General features: G+C 45.0%; 1 protein-coding gene across 1 annotated transcript; it reads left to right on the top strand.

The window, feature by feature from the left end:
• The first annotated feature begins 4,978 nt into the window (after positions 1 to 4,978).
• Positions 4,979 to 12,185, top strand: LOC126990596 (keratin-associated protein 5-3-like). The gene is made up of 8 exons (XM_050849282.1): positions 4,979 to 5,092; positions 5,513 to 5,580; positions 6,084 to 6,201; positions 8,817 to 8,916; positions 10,068 to 10,329; positions 10,960 to 11,182; positions 11,722 to 11,798; positions 11,886 to 12,185. The coding sequence occupies exons 2-8, from the start codon at positions 5,518 to 5,520 to the stop codon at positions 11,901 to 11,903; spliced, it is 861 nt and encodes a 286-aa protein (XP_050705239.1). The 5' UTR covers positions 4,979 to 5,092; positions 5,513 to 5,517; the 3' UTR covers positions 11,904 to 12,185.
• Positions 12,186 to 15,063: the final 2,878 nt, after the last annotated feature.

Consider the following 15,063-nt stretch of genomic DNA (forward strand, 5'->3'; position numbering starts at 1 on the left):
GACTGGTCGTTGCCCCCGTGAACCAGTCCTCCTTAGTTTCCCGAGTGGTGGTCCCTCGCCGGGGGCACAGTTTTCCGACACACATTCTTCCAGTGCCCCTTTTCTCCACAGGTCCAGCACTTGGGTCCTTCTCTGGGCTTCTTCTTAACGCCACCTTCATATTCTTTCTTCCTCTTATAGCATTCGTTCTCCTTGTGCCCAACCTTCTCGCAGTACCAGCACGATCCCTGGAACCTGTCTGTGTCGCTGACAGCGCCCTTTCGTGCCCTAAAGCCAGAAGTCGAGTCGTCCCTGAAGCTTGACAAGCTAGACCTAACAAAGGACTCAAACTCCATGGCACGTGCCAGAGCTTCCTGCATTGATGTAGGCTTAGCTTGGTTCACTTGTATCTTCAGCTGAGGGCTGTCCAGGGCATCGATGAATTGATCACGCAGCAAAACCGTCAGCAGGTCAGGGGTGGCACCTGGGTATGCCTTGTGCGCCATGCTCTCAAGGTCCTGAGCGAGTTCCTGAAGAGACTCGCCGCGCCTCCTGTTGCGGGTTCTGAACCTAACCCTGAAGAGCTCGTTCTGGTGCTTGGTCCCATATCGTTGTTCCAGCGCCTGTGCCAGCCCGCTGTAGCTGCCCTTTGTCGCATTGTCGAGCTGAGCAAGGACCTCCAGCGCCGCTCCTTTCAGGCTAGTGGCCAGCTGCACCGCGCACTCTTGGTCATCCCATCCGTTCCGAGCTGCCAACAGCTCAAACTGAGCGCGGTAAGCCTCCCAGGAGACCTTGCCATCAAACTCCTGAGGCTTCTTTCTAACAGGCGAACCCAGCAGACTCATGGGGCTGGCGGAACTTCTTGCGGGGATAAACTCAGGCGAAGCAGGGCTCAAACTACTCCGGACTTGCGTAGGAGAAGCATCTTGGGTACAACTAGCCCCTGGACGCACTGGCTGTCCGTTTCCAGCCAAGCAATCTTCAAGGGCCTTCACTCTGTCACTTACATCACAAACTGCCTGTTCAGTACGGTTCACCTTTCCCTGCACTTCTAATATTTCTTTGTGTGTCGTCTCTCGTACCACCTCCATCTCTTGTTGAAGACTTGTGTGTTCTTTCTCCACTTCTATCAGGCGTTGTCCCAAGTTCGTGGTCACATCAATCATTTCTCTTCGCACTGATTCACTTCCATCTTGTACTGCTTTTAGCTGTAGCTGTAATCCTGTGAAGCGATCTTCTAGCTGTTCTTTGAGTTCTTGGAGTGTTCCTTCTTGTTGTTGCTGTGCTCTTTCTTGTTGTTCTTTGAGTTCTTGGAGTGTTCTTTCTTGTTGTTCTTTGAGTTCCTGGAGTGCTCTTTCTTGTTGTTGCTGTGCTCTTTCTTGTTTCTCCCCCTGTAGTCTCAAGGCTTCCAAAAGTTCAGTCAACATGTCGTCCCTCTGGGCAGCTTGGGAACGAGTCTCCATGGCGAAAAAACAAATGGCTACACTCCTGACACCAGTGTTATGCCGGACGTGTTACTTGGGTTCCGTGTCGCCGTCAGGAGACTCCGTGGGAGGGAGATATGTAAACACTTTGCACAGCTTCTGTAGTTTAATATTCTTCCTTCGTAGTACACTTCACTCTGACTCTTCACTTACCACTAGCTTACTATTACTGGGACTGGGACTCTCTCGCCCTCTTCTCCTATATATATCCAGAACAGTACAGTCTAGAATGTTACAGTATATTTTAGATCATACAAGAACATGTAGCAAAAATATGTGCGAGTTGGCAACACTTCCCGCCTGGCGCCTGGCCGCGCCCTGGGCGCGGACGGCCTGCCTTGCTCCCCCCTTGCTCGTTTCCCAGGAGCCTTCTAGAGGCCTATGGTCGCCGGGGAAGCTTCCAGCACAACATATATATATATTTATATATATATATATATATATATATATATATATATATATATATATATATATATATATATATATATATATATATATATATACAGAACAGTACAGTCTAGAACGTTACAGTATATATTATATCATACAAGAACATGTAGCAAAAATATGTGCGAGTTGGCAACACTTCCCGCCTGGCGCCTGGCAGCGGGCCCCGCGGGGCGCGGGCGGGGCCTTGCTCCCCGCCCCCATGCTCGCTCCTCCCAGAGTCTTCCAGAGGCCCATAGATCCCATAGATCCAGCACAACAGTAACTTAAGTTTTGCCACGATGAAATATACACAAATAGATAAATATGAAAGCTCACGAAGTCACAATACGTGATATCACCTGCTTTGCTCAGTAAAAATGTGCTATTTCAGGTATCTGATACCCTCAAAATGGCGGGCCTGCTGCCTGGGGCCTGCGGGCTACAGCCTCAACGTTGCCAGATTGTCGTACTCAGCCGATTATATTTCCGACTTCCTACGCCAAACTGTCTTCTAGGCTCCAATAACGAAATTGATTTATAGTTATCGTTAAAAGAGTTAAATTCTGATGTTTCTTGGTAATAGTTAGGCGTCAGAAACCGGTAAATACTATGCTCTGAGTACGACAATCTGGCAACGGTGGTTATACGTATTTGCATATTATTGGTCTGTTGTTTATTCAATGTTGGGTTAAAAAAAAAAAAATCTCATAATTTTAGTTAGTTTTTTGGTTATGAGGATTCTTTACGAAATACAGTTATAACGCTACCTCCTCTACCTATTGAAACGTCCTGAATCCTGGATCGGCTGTCTGCCATATATCGATGCTTACGTTTTCTCAAATTTCATTAACTTTCATTTTCTACAACTTTAAAGGAGTAACTAATCCTGTCATCAATATCGTTATAGATAGATAGATAGATAGATGGCGCCACTATAAACACTCGCCTGCGCCAGAACGGGCTGGGCCGACCATCAGGCCCCACCTGGAAGAAGCCTTGGGCCGACCATCAGGCCCCACCGGGAAGATGCCTACCGGCGCAATAGGCAATCAACGTAAAAAAAAATATTAAAAAAATAAAAAATTGATATATGGTATATAGCAATATTTCTCAGTATCCTTTTTCTAACATATTTATCAAATAATTATATTACTGTATACTATTTGCCAACTCAACAGCTGCCTAATTTAATTACATATCCTTAGCTATCAAAAAAGCACAAAATCTGACTATGAATGAGTGATGAATGAGTGACAAGATTAATAAATAATGGTTTTCTAATACATTTTATATGGCGAGAGTGAACCAGATTGTATACGCGGTGCATTGTTGGTAAAACAAATGCTTAATAAGCTATTCTTATTATAGCCGTTGAGCCACTGTAACACCCTTATACAGCACAAATCACCATTTTCACTGAGCACGCTGCGGTGAGAACACAGTAAAGTGAACCAGTTTCCGGCCCAGCACCATTTGTGTACACGTGTGACATCATCCGCGGTGCATTGTGGGTAAAACAAATGCTTATTGAGCTATCCTTATAGTATACTGTATAATCCTTGAGCGTAAACCAAAACTCTAAACCCTTGCGCCAGTTGATTCAAAATTTGACGCGCTCCCCGGAAGACCCTGTGCCCTTTGATCCTGGTAAAGAGAATGGGAGGTAGGTTCACACCGGCCGCTCCGCGCAGGGTGTGACGTCACGTGAAATAAAGTTGTAGTTGAGTAGATACCGCGCGCTTGACTGGCGTATATGGTCGGCAGCAGGCCGCCATATTGGTACGGCAAAGATTAGCGCGGACGTCTAAAGAAACGTGTACATTTAAAGTTAAAGAGAATGACAGGTAGCTTGGTCTATACTCAGTGATGGAGATCTAAGGTCTGTGACCAACACCTAATTTTATACCAGTGTTTATTTCTTTTACGGCATGTAGAGACTACACAAAAAGCCAACAGAATCTGCTCGAGAATAAGTATTATTTTTTATATTACATATTTCCATCCATTTTTTTTAAAGTTCTTGATCTCTTGGCAGCTGATGAAACCGTATATTACTGTTTCCTTTCACCGAAACTGATCGACAACCGCGCACAATACACACACACAAAAAAAAAAAGGCATATTGAAAGAAAATACACTTTAGCTAAGTTTCTCATTGAGTGAGCGAGAAGCCAGGTCAGGAGGCTGGTGCACACGACTGACCCCTCCTCCATGCCGGGCATGTCCGGACCCATCAGCCCTTCTTTCACCTGACGTCATGCGCAGAAGAGACAAATTTAGGTACCCCCCCCCTAGTGAACCTACCTTTCATTCTCTTTACCTTGACAGAAGGTATAATAGTAATGGACATGGATAGGATTTTAGCAGGGACTCTCTTTGTCAACGCAATGTTAACTTCAGATGATCTCCTGAAACACTTTTCATCTTCATGAAAACGTAAATTGTCTCAGTCATCGCCACAACGGTATCCTTACGGCAAATATCGTGACTTCGGTGCCTGAAGGCATCATATATTCGATGTCTCGTAGCCATGGAGTAAGACAGCGGGCACGAGCGACTGGAAGACACGGATCATTGTCCTTCGCACAAATGGCGACAGTGTCATGCACTCGTGATGAGCGAGTCTTTGACAACGTGGGCCAAGCCAATCCGCCAATTTACAATGATTTTGGCTGCTTTCACTTAGTGGCTGCCCTTTCGTCCTGGCCGATAAATGGGTATACCTGAGGAAACCTGGGGAGCTAAACTGTTGGAACCCGGATGTCACAATGGCCCTGTCCCGGGGTAATGGGTTACCACCCGCCATGCTCATTGGCTTATGTGACGGAGATGAACACCGAGGCCACGCGCAGCTTTAGTGTAAGTTGCCAAGTTTGTTTTGACTCAACACAAAAAAAGTACATATAATGAAAATAATTAAAAACAATAACAATGAAAATTAATATAAATAAAATGGAAATAACATAAATAAATACCAAAATAAATATAGAAGAAAAAAGCCCACACACTTGTAAGGCAGCACAGGTGGCCGCGCCGCGCCGCGCTCCGCCCACATGCAGGTATTTAAAGGGCGACTCCGCCAGGACAGCCACACTGCTGCTGCGGCCTGCGACTCCGCCACGACCACGCCCGCCCACTGCAGCACGACCACCAGCTCTGTCTGTCTGTTTGCCTGTCACCGCAGAGATCACCGACACCAGGTGAGGCCGCAAGTGCCTACACACACAAAAAAAGTTGGAAAGCAAAAGGTGTGATCAGCGAGGTAAGCGCTGAGCCTGAGGACTTATCACAGTCTTGGCCGTCCAACACGCCCCATCAGGAGCGTCTGTGCTGGTGCTGTGGTTTAACGTAAAAAAGAAAAAGGCATTCCAAAAAACTGCCATCCTCCCCTCTAGGCTTAAGTTCCTTTAGTTGCTCTGACCACATGACCACTAAATTCGTTTCGTTACTCCTGTTCACCTAATCAGTACAATCTTTCGTGCCAAGCTATTCTTTTAATCTGTTTATTGAACCTTTTATCTGCCTTGTATCCATTACTGCATGTCCTAACTTTTTTATGTAGCTGCACTACGAATACCACACTGTCAACCACTGTTTCTGTTTCTCTCCGCAACCATAAGCCGCGATGAGGACTGCGCTTATAGTAGGACTGCTGACACTGCTGGCTCTGGACGTCTGTCAGTCCAAAGTGAGTATGATTTGTGGTCGAGGTGTTCTTGCATATACACACGTCAGCTACAGTGAAACCAGATTAGGGAGATCGTGTTTGCGATGGCTCCAGCGGGCCCTTTCTTCCCCGCCACTCTGTAAAACAGTACCCTGCAGCACCTATATATTTTCCTCTCATATATTACCTATAGCTAACATATGAGAGGAAGAGATAGGTGTTGGGACTATGTGGCAGAGCGGCGGGGAGGAAATAAGGACCCGCAGGAGGGAACGCAAAAACGATTTCGCCAATCTGGTTAATTTCACAAAAGGTGTGGTATAAGTCTATTAAGTCTCAGGTTATGGTCTCCTGCACAACGCCAGTAACAGGTTCGAAAGTTTTGGCTGACAGACTATCTGGTTGACTGCCTCGTCAACGTCCAGACCAGCTGCTACTCTTCGGCGACAGTTGTAACGCCATATTGTGGGCGAAGCTCAGCTCCGTAGTAAAGATTGCGAGTTCTTTCTTTCTTTAACACTCAGGCTGGTGGTGAGAAGCAAGGGGATGGGTCCAGGACCGTTGATGCCGACACGAAAAAACTTTTTGATCAACGAGACCATCCACTGCGGAGCTACAGCGAAGACATGAGGCCTAGACAGGGTAAGTTGCCCCCCTTAAGGGAGATTGGCTGTTGTAGCCACATTTTTTCCAATATATTATATTCTCTCATTATGATTTTGACTTTATTATAATGACAATTTAAAAAAAGATAATAATAAAGGGGGCTTCTTACCCCGCATGTGGGGTAAGTAGCCCACTGGGTAGGCATTTTACTCCACTCTGGTTTACAGTAATAAAACTCACAGAAACATAAGAAAAATATTTTTCCCACATTATAAAAATATAAAATGTATTCACTTTTTGAAAACTATACCCTATAAATCTCTCTTGATGTGAAATATAGGAACACAGTCAAATTTGTGTCTCCTAATGAATAGAATGTAAAACTAAAGAATTAATTAATTTTCTAAAAGGTATCCCCTTCTTCTAGCTTCCCTTTCTTCTGAATTTTTGTAACAAAAGGAACATCTACTTTCATGAAAAATATATGGAACTTTGATAAGAATTGATCAAATATGTCCTTTCTGTTGAATATTAATATCTGAAACAGTTAAAAATACCAACTTCCTTATAGTCTCAAACTCAAAAGTGTTCACTTATGGATGCCTTTCAAAAACTTAAACATGCAGAATGCACAACTGGAGTAGGCCTAGATCTGTATGTATGTCAAAACTATGAGTCTGATTAGGCATTACAGTATTGCTATTTTTTATTTATTTATAGCAATACTGTAATGCCTTATCAGACTCGCAGTTTTGACTTACATACAGATCTAGGCCTACTCCAGTTGTACATTCTGCATATGACCAATTTCTACAACCCTGACATTGGACCCATTTTTCTGAAGGTCTGCTATTAGCAAATGGTTCCCCACACACCAAACAAGGCCATTCATCCTCATCACACGAAGCTGGAGATAGAGTTTTTTTTCTTTGTTGCTGATAATGGGGTAAAAGGCCCACATGTGGGGTAAAAGGCCTCCCTGTGGGCAACTTACCCCAAAGGCACAGGGGGCCTCTTACCCTGGCAACTCATATATACACAAAATGTCACCATCTTTCCTACAAATAAGTAGGCAGAGTATAATCACATGCAATATGGTATAGACATCTTAGAGCAAGTATCCATAGACATCAGGCTAACTCTACAGTTCTTTGTCGTTAATTAGGTATCATTAAAATCACTGAAAACTTACAAGAAATTAGACAAAAAGAAGAAATGTCCCTTTGTGGCCAGAGCAACTGTCCATTGTTTACTCCAGTAGTTCCTGTGAGCAGAGAGAGTTGGCGTTGCCTACTTGATCATGTGACTGCTTGAGAAAAGAAAAACAAAACCAAGGGGGGCCTTTCACCCCAGGGGGCATCTTACCCCACCTTACCCTAAGTTTTCATCTGATACAAATTGTCATGAACAAAAAAACACACACAAAAAAAACATGTCATTCACTTAGACAATGTTTGAAGCACGTCCCAAAAGTATATTTCGAATAAGTGTATTTGGGCCCACCGGGTAACTTGACTGACCACCTAATGCCGCGTTCAGACCTGTGCGCCTTGCGCATAGTTGCCGTGCATCTTCCGATGCCTCTACGCATGCAACACGCACTCTCACGCATGCCTCTTCCTCGATGGATGCACATGCCTCTTTCTGCTCACACCTGGAGTGAAGCACACATACTCGTTTCAGTCGTCAAGAAAGTTTCTCTGCCAGGCCTTGTTTCTTCTTCATCTAGAATGAAGAGAAGTGACTTGTAGAGGAACCAGGACGGCTTTGGAACATCATCACCATCGGAACCGCTCTTCGTCTTCGACAAGTGTTCCTTGTGCACTCGTCGGAAGTACGACCGAAGGCTTTTAATTTTGTTCAGGACTGCCTCCGACGTCCCTATTTCACATTTATTTTTGAGGAACTGTAGAGAATCATTCCGTTTTACCCTGTCTTTATAGTCTGCAGAGCAAGCCATCCACAGACAAGTAGATGAACGATAATCCTCAATATAGTTTATACTTTTGTCATTGGACCAATCCTCCATATACTGACAATACAAAGGAGGATCTGAAAATTAGAAAACACGGCATAGTAAACCGTACGTGGTTGACGGGCGACTGTTGCGCACGAAAAGTTGCACAGGTGTGAACGCGGCTTAACATCACGTCCACTCACAGGGGTTGCAGTAATGCCGGTGGGTCCTGTTTTAGAAGGAACCCTGAAGGATGCGACGAAATAACAGACACGGAGAACTTATGTAGTGCCGGCTGCCGGTGCTGCACGGACACCGTGGACGGTAACAGGGTCAAGGACGGTAACAGGGACACACAAATAACCATCAGCGGATCTTCCTCGGCTGGCGGCTGGTTACTGTTCAAACTAGGCAATGATGCAGCAGTGCCTACATCACCTCAACTTGAAATGAAGCATGTTCTTTATTATGGATATTCCCCGATCTCAAATAAGAATAACGTCCTCCTTCACTCGCCTTATTCATCTTCACAGTAAAACACTTCTGTCTTTTCATGATCCCTCTCACAACGCGCCCATCGCTGGAGTAGGCTACACCCCGAACATTTCCCGAACCTTCCTCCCAAAACACACCTACGTGTACTCCTCTACATGCTGCCGCACTTGTTTAATTTACTCTCTCCTTCATTTTTCAGCTTGTTCAACAAGCCCGTGTGGTACTGGAAATGGCAGCTGCAGGGATAGCTGCATGAGCGGGGAATTCCCTAACGGACTATGTCAATCATCAAGTTGCTGGTGAGAGCTTGGGAACTTTCTTTGTTGTCTGTCAGTGTGAACGCTAAGTATATAGTGACATGACTGTGTGTGTGTGATGTTTGTGTGTGTGTGTGTGTGTGTGTGTGTGTGTGTGTGTGTGTCCACGGTTTGCTGCTTTCAATCTTTTGTTAATGAGGGCGCTTTTATTAATGACGCTGTAGTTTATATTTCTGTTCGACTCACGGTGCAGCCCCCTACCCCTTACCCCAGGCTCCATTTGGCAATCTCAATCAGGCCCGTAATTTTCGCAGACCTTTGGGGGGTGCTATATAGACTCTAGCGGGGTTCATAGGTTCATGAGATGGCAAGCGAAGCGAGCACGGGCAGGTTGGGGAATTTTTTTGAAAAAATAAGCACTTTTAGGGACATTTTGCCGCTTTAACAAACAGTGGCCGTTATAGAAAACACCGAAGAACAGAAAAGCCGCTATAGAAAACAGTGAGGGTTATAGCCCCCCCTAGCCCTCCAAGAAATAACGGCCCGGTCAATGAAGGCAGGGTGGACAGTAGAGAGGATGACAAAGGTGATCAACGGGTTAAGAAATTTGCCTTCTGAGGACAGACAGACATTTGAATTGCATCCTCTAGAAATTAAGGCGGAGGGTGCAAGGGGACTTGATCGCAGTTTATAAATGGATGACGGGCTTCAATAAGGATGATGTTAATAAGGTTTTGGTGGTAAGGTAGAGCCGGGTAGGACACTTAGCAATGGTTTTAAGTTGGATAAATTCAGATTCGACATGGACAGGCAAAAATTGGCTGATCAACAGAGTGGTGGGTGAGTAGAATTGGCTTGGCAGTCATGTTGTGAGTGCCAAAACGACCGATACATGCACCCAAATGAAGATTAGATAAATTCATATAGATAGTGAGGCTAGGTATGGTTAAGTTCACAGGAGCTGCCCTGCATAGGCCTACCGACCTCTTGCTGTCTCCTAATGTTCTCATGTTATTATGTGGGTGATCTTATTCTGCCATTCAGAGTAGGGCGAAAAAGTTAATCAACGGCGAAGGGACGTGAGCTCAGCATTGCCTCTGACGCTTGATGACCACATAGCCACCCTGCAGAGCTTCAAATATCTGCGGCCACCGCCTTCCCCTGATTTACAATGACCTACGTTCCTCTGACAGGTGCTGTGAACCTTGTAGTGTAGATGGAAGCTGTTATGATGGCCTCTGTGTGGTTAACTCCGCATGCTCTGCAATAACCGAGTACGCAGCTGGGAGTTGTGGCTTGGGCGCGTGTACCTGCTGTATGACCTGCCAAACAAGCGACGATTGTGCGAACGCCGGAGGTCAATGTATCAGTGGTACTGCTACGTGCGGTACCGGCACGGCGCCGAGCTCTCAATTTGGCTGTGACGATGGAAACTGCAAGTGCTGTGAGCCAGTAGTAAGTCAACGCCAGCACTTAGACGCCCGTAGGAGTCATGCACTTTAACTTTGCTTATGTTATATTACTAGGCTTTCTTCAGTTCAAAGTTCAGTTTTGACGGTATTTGAAGCGGGACACTTTCTACATCTACTGTTATCAACCATTACTTTTTCCAAATGCAAGGCGGGATGTCAAGGATACTTTTATACTAAAAGATACACCAAAAGTTGTTTCATGGCATTCTTTCCCTGGTGATATACAAGGCAATGTAGTTTTTTTCTCTCACCTATAGTATATTCAACAATTGATAAATATAATTATAAGCCTAGAGTAATCCAACTCGGAAATATTAAATAACTTTGGTGTGCTATTTTGTTGGTTGAGAATGAGATCAGCAAAGACTGGGTCATAAACAAACAGGAGAATGATTTAATAAACAGTCTTGGTGGTGTGAATACGACAGAGCTTCTCAGAGCTTAGAGAAACATGTGGATAAAAGACTTACGAGTATGATAACTTGTGGATGGCTTTCAAGAGTTGCTTTGTATGGACTGACAATTATTTCCCTTGCCTATTCCTAGCTCAATACCTTCCCTTCCGTCCTCTACTTGCTTTTATCCCCTTCCCCCACCTTTCTCCCCTCAACAGTGCACTCCCAGCAGCGCCTGTGTTGATGGCCCCAACCCGGGGAGATGCGTGGATATCAACGAAGATTTTTGCGACGCTGGAGATGAATACCTAACAGATGATGGGTGTGGGAACGCTGACTGCAAGTGTTGCAAGACCTGTGGGCCAGACTATTCGTGTGCCCGTAAGAATGGGATATGCGTCAACCCAACTCAGCTACCTGAACCGACACGCAATCCTCACGGTGAGTTATGTCTGTTGAACTCCCTAGTTCCTATACCTCAGGATAAGACATAGAATTGTACAGCACTAATCATGCAATTAGCTCTGCAGAATTTCCGAGCGTAGGGAGATGTGGGTTGAGGTATGAGTCGTTCAAGTCCCAGGCAAGATGACTGATGGGATACGACGTGGATTCCAGGGGTTGCCTTGTAGTTAAGGGACTGGGACTGGCAATTTTTGTTTGCTCTTGGCCTTTCTGTTCAATATGCTTCTCAACATAATAACAAAGTAGGAGCGCAGGTCTGAAGGTGTGCCCTCGTCGGTGGCTGATTGCAAAGAAGCGCCCTGGCGAATTCAAACTCTTCAAGCTAAGTTTGCCTTGGTCATCAACTCATCAGACTATAATCGAATCCTTCTTCACTGTGCTTTCAATTAACCTTGCTTACCTCATGCTTACCTTACTAAATCCGAATTGCCACTACCATTCCCTTGTTCTTAATTGAACATCACCAGATTAATAATGATATGCAATATGTATACAAACTTGAATGCTTTCCACAGATCTATGTCCCGCGGGATATCGTCGTTATATGCCAGGCGCTTGCGGCACTGATGACTGCATCTGCTGTGTTCCAAGGGTGAGTAGTCGTGTGTGTGTGTGTGTGTGTGTGTGTGTTCATACTAGCTACCTACTTTTGAGTGATTCACGCCCTCTCTTCCCTTAGCCTCAATCTGCGGGGTGAAACTGTGACCCTGAGCCACCGCCACCGCCTGCACGACCGCCGCCCTGACCGAGGACTGACCCTGCCCTGACCTGCCCTTGACCTGACCCGCCTCACCTTCATGCACGGACTTCCTGCACGTGCGCCGTGCACGCTGATCCTCTGCAGAGTATTCAATTCTCCTTCTTGGGCTTGATGCCAGAGCACCCTTCTGCAAAGAAAAAAAAAAAAAATGCACAAACGTAAATAGAGATTACAAAAAATTAACATTTCAGCAGACATGAATTTTTACTTTCGAAATTCTATGTATGTTCAGCTCGCAATATGTGTGTACCAGCTGTTCAGAATTATGCTGCAAATAAAATAAAAGCAATCCTTAAAAGTTTTGATGGAGGCAAGTACTAGCGTAGAGTCCTTCAGGAAGGTAGGATATCCTGTCCCCTTTATCATCAGAGCCTCAACTCCTAACGATACTGCTCTAGGATTACTTTCTATGCATCTTTAAGGAGTTGCAAAGGCCGAGAATTCAGTGCCATGTTTCCAAGCTCATCTGTCACATGCCAAGACCTAAACTATCAGCTCCGGTTTTATCTACAAGCAAATTTGAAGCAAGTCAATGCACTAGTCCCCTTTGTCTATCTGATTCTTTAGTTACTTTCTTACATCAAAGGAAGCAGTCAAAGGCAGAAACACACGTAAAAATCAGGAGAGGGAAAAAAGACCCCCAAACCAAGTCAATGCACTAGTCCCCTTTGTCTTCTTTAGTTACTTTCTTACATCAGAGGAAGCAGTCAAAGGCACACACAAACGTGAAAATCATCAGGGGGAAAAAAAGATCGCAAAAGTAGGCTACTGCTCCTCAAACGGGTAACTGATAGATAGCCTAAGTCCGAGTCAACACTTTAGTCCCCTCTGTCTATCCGATTCTTTAGTTCCTTCCTTACATCAGGGGAAGCTGTCAAGGGCAAAAACACACAAAAACAAACAGGGGAAAAAAAAGACCACAAACTACAGCACCCCGAAGGGAAACGTGTGATAGATTAGTCCAAGTCAACGCATTAGTACCCATTGCTTGTCTGATTCTTTAGTTATTTCTTACATCAGAGGAGGTTGTCAAGGGTAAATTCACACACAAAAATAGCAACAGGAAACAAAACTCTCTAAACTACAGTACCCCAAACGGAAAAAGTGTGATAGATAAGTCCCAAAGATTAACCAGAAACGGATTTGATATTGAACTCTCCGCTTAAGGACTTTCATCGCCAGCAGAATTTCGCATCACACTGTCACTATATCACCCATAGGAATTAACCCCGGAAAAATACACGAGGGAGTAGACTTGAAATTTCCCTCCTATGGCTCCTGAAAGTCTAAAATCGCCACTGGGAACTATTAATAATTTTGAAGATGGACTCAACGGAATTTCCTGACCTATTCTTGTGTGTTAGGCAGAGGAACTAACCCCGGGTAAATACTAGAGGGGGTAGACTGACTGTGGCGGGGGAGAGGTACTTAAATACTCCCTCCTATGGCTCCTGAAAGTCTAAAATCGCCACTGGGAACTAATGATGTTTTTCAAGGTGGACTCAGCGGAATTTCCTGACCTATTCTTGCGTGTTAGGAATAGGAACTGACCCCGAGTAAATACAAGAGGGAGTAGACTAAGTGTGTTGGTGGGGAGGGGCAGTTAAATACTCCCTCTAATGGCTCCTGAAAGTCTAAAATCGCCACTGGGAACTAATGATATTTTTTAAGGTGGACTGAGCGGAATTTCTTGACCTACTTGATTGATTGAGTTGTAGGATCATGTCGCCGCAACTGCAGTGGTCATATGGCTCTCGCGGAAATTGTCTGGGGGGGTAGGGGCGCCCATGGGTGGTAGAGTGGCAAGGCAGAGGAAGCAGTTCAAGGGCAAAGAAGGAAACAATAATGAAAAAAAAGCCCGCTACTCACTGCTCCTACAAAAGAGTTGAGTGGCCGAAAGACAGGTCAATTTCGGGAGGAGAGGTGACCTGTTTTCTACTAAAATAGAGGTTGAAATCACACAGGAGGCCTTAAACATCAAGTGACTAGTTTAAGTCTTTCAAAAGAATCATTACCTGATTTTCTGTGTATTTTATTTCCCTTGGGGTCCAATCAACCCCCAAAGTATGGCAAGTGGCAGGATTTATATGATTACTTATCTAGGGTTAATTACCGTAAATCCCCTGCGTTCTTTCTTGGCAAACTATAAATACACAGCAATACAGAAACTGATATTGTTTGTATAAAAAATATAATGGATATGTTTCTTTCTCTACACAAGACGAAAATAATGCCGATATGACGGTACTTGACAACTCGGGTGGAAAAAACACGTCCTTGCATGAAAGTAATGCAAATTTAAGCAGAAAAAGGCTCCGAAAAAATTTCTGCTTGCATTGCTGCATGTCCTGAGTACCTGCATTGGGTGTGTCCGTGTCTCTTTCGATGAAAATTTGGCCAAGAACAATTTGAGGGCGTGCACATGGGTTCTGACGACGGTCCTATATCCATGATGGTGCTAAGTTTTGTTTACATCAGCTGAGGGAAATGAGGTGCAGTTCACGTTAGGAGACGTCACTACTGGGTGGTTAGAAAATAATGTAGGAGTCAGACAAGGCTGTGTGATGTCCCCGACGCTTTTCAACATGTACCTCGAGGAGCTGATAGTGAGAATTAGGAAAGCCGGGAAAGGAGTAGAGATAGGAGGAGAGAGGTTAGGGTGCCTGGCTTACGCTGATGATGTAGTGTTGATGGCGGAGAGGAAAGAGATGGAGGAGATCCTGCACATAGCTCAGGCATATGGGAGGGAGTGGGACCTGAAATTTAGTGAAAGAAAATGTAAGGTTATGGAGTTTGGTAGTGGAGGCAGTAACCAATGGGTACTAGCTGTACTGGCATGTAGGAGACTGGAGGAGCAAACTGTTGTTTAAAGCAAGAACAGGAACCCTGGAGGTAAACGGCAGGAACAGGGACGGGGGAGACCAGAACTGTAGCTGTAGGACAGGGCAGATAGAAACAGTAGAACACCTAATAGTGGAATGCAGCAACTATGAGAGGCAGAGAGGGGAGTTGGTGGCAGGAGTAGGGATGGTAATAGGCAGAGAGGAGTGGGCTAGGAGGCTGGAGGAGGAAAACGGGGCGATCTGCACGGTGTTGG

The sequence above is a fragment of the Eriocheir sinensis genome, unplaced genomic scaffold, assembly GCF_024679095.1.
Source record: "Eriocheir sinensis breed Jianghai 21 unplaced genomic scaffold, ASM2467909v1 Scaffold18, whole genome shotgun sequence".
Lineage (NCBI taxonomy): Eukaryota > Metazoa > Arthropoda > Malacostraca > Decapoda > Varunidae > Eriocheir > Eriocheir sinensis.

Excerpts from the sequence above, each read along its gene's own strand:
- LOC126990596 (XM_050849282.1), top strand. The coding sequence starts at position 5,518 with ATGAGGACTGCGCTTATAGTAGGACTGCTGACACTGCTGGCTCTGGAC. Across the intron at positions 5,581-6,083 it reads TGGACGTCTGTCAGTCCAAA|GCTGGTGGTGAGAAGCAAGG; the intron begins GTGAGTATGATT and ends TTTAACACTCAG. Across the intron at positions 10,330-10,959 it reads GCAAGTGCTGTGAGCCAGTA|TGCACTCCCAGCAGCGCCTG; the intron begins GTAAGTCAACGC and ends TCCCCTCAACAG.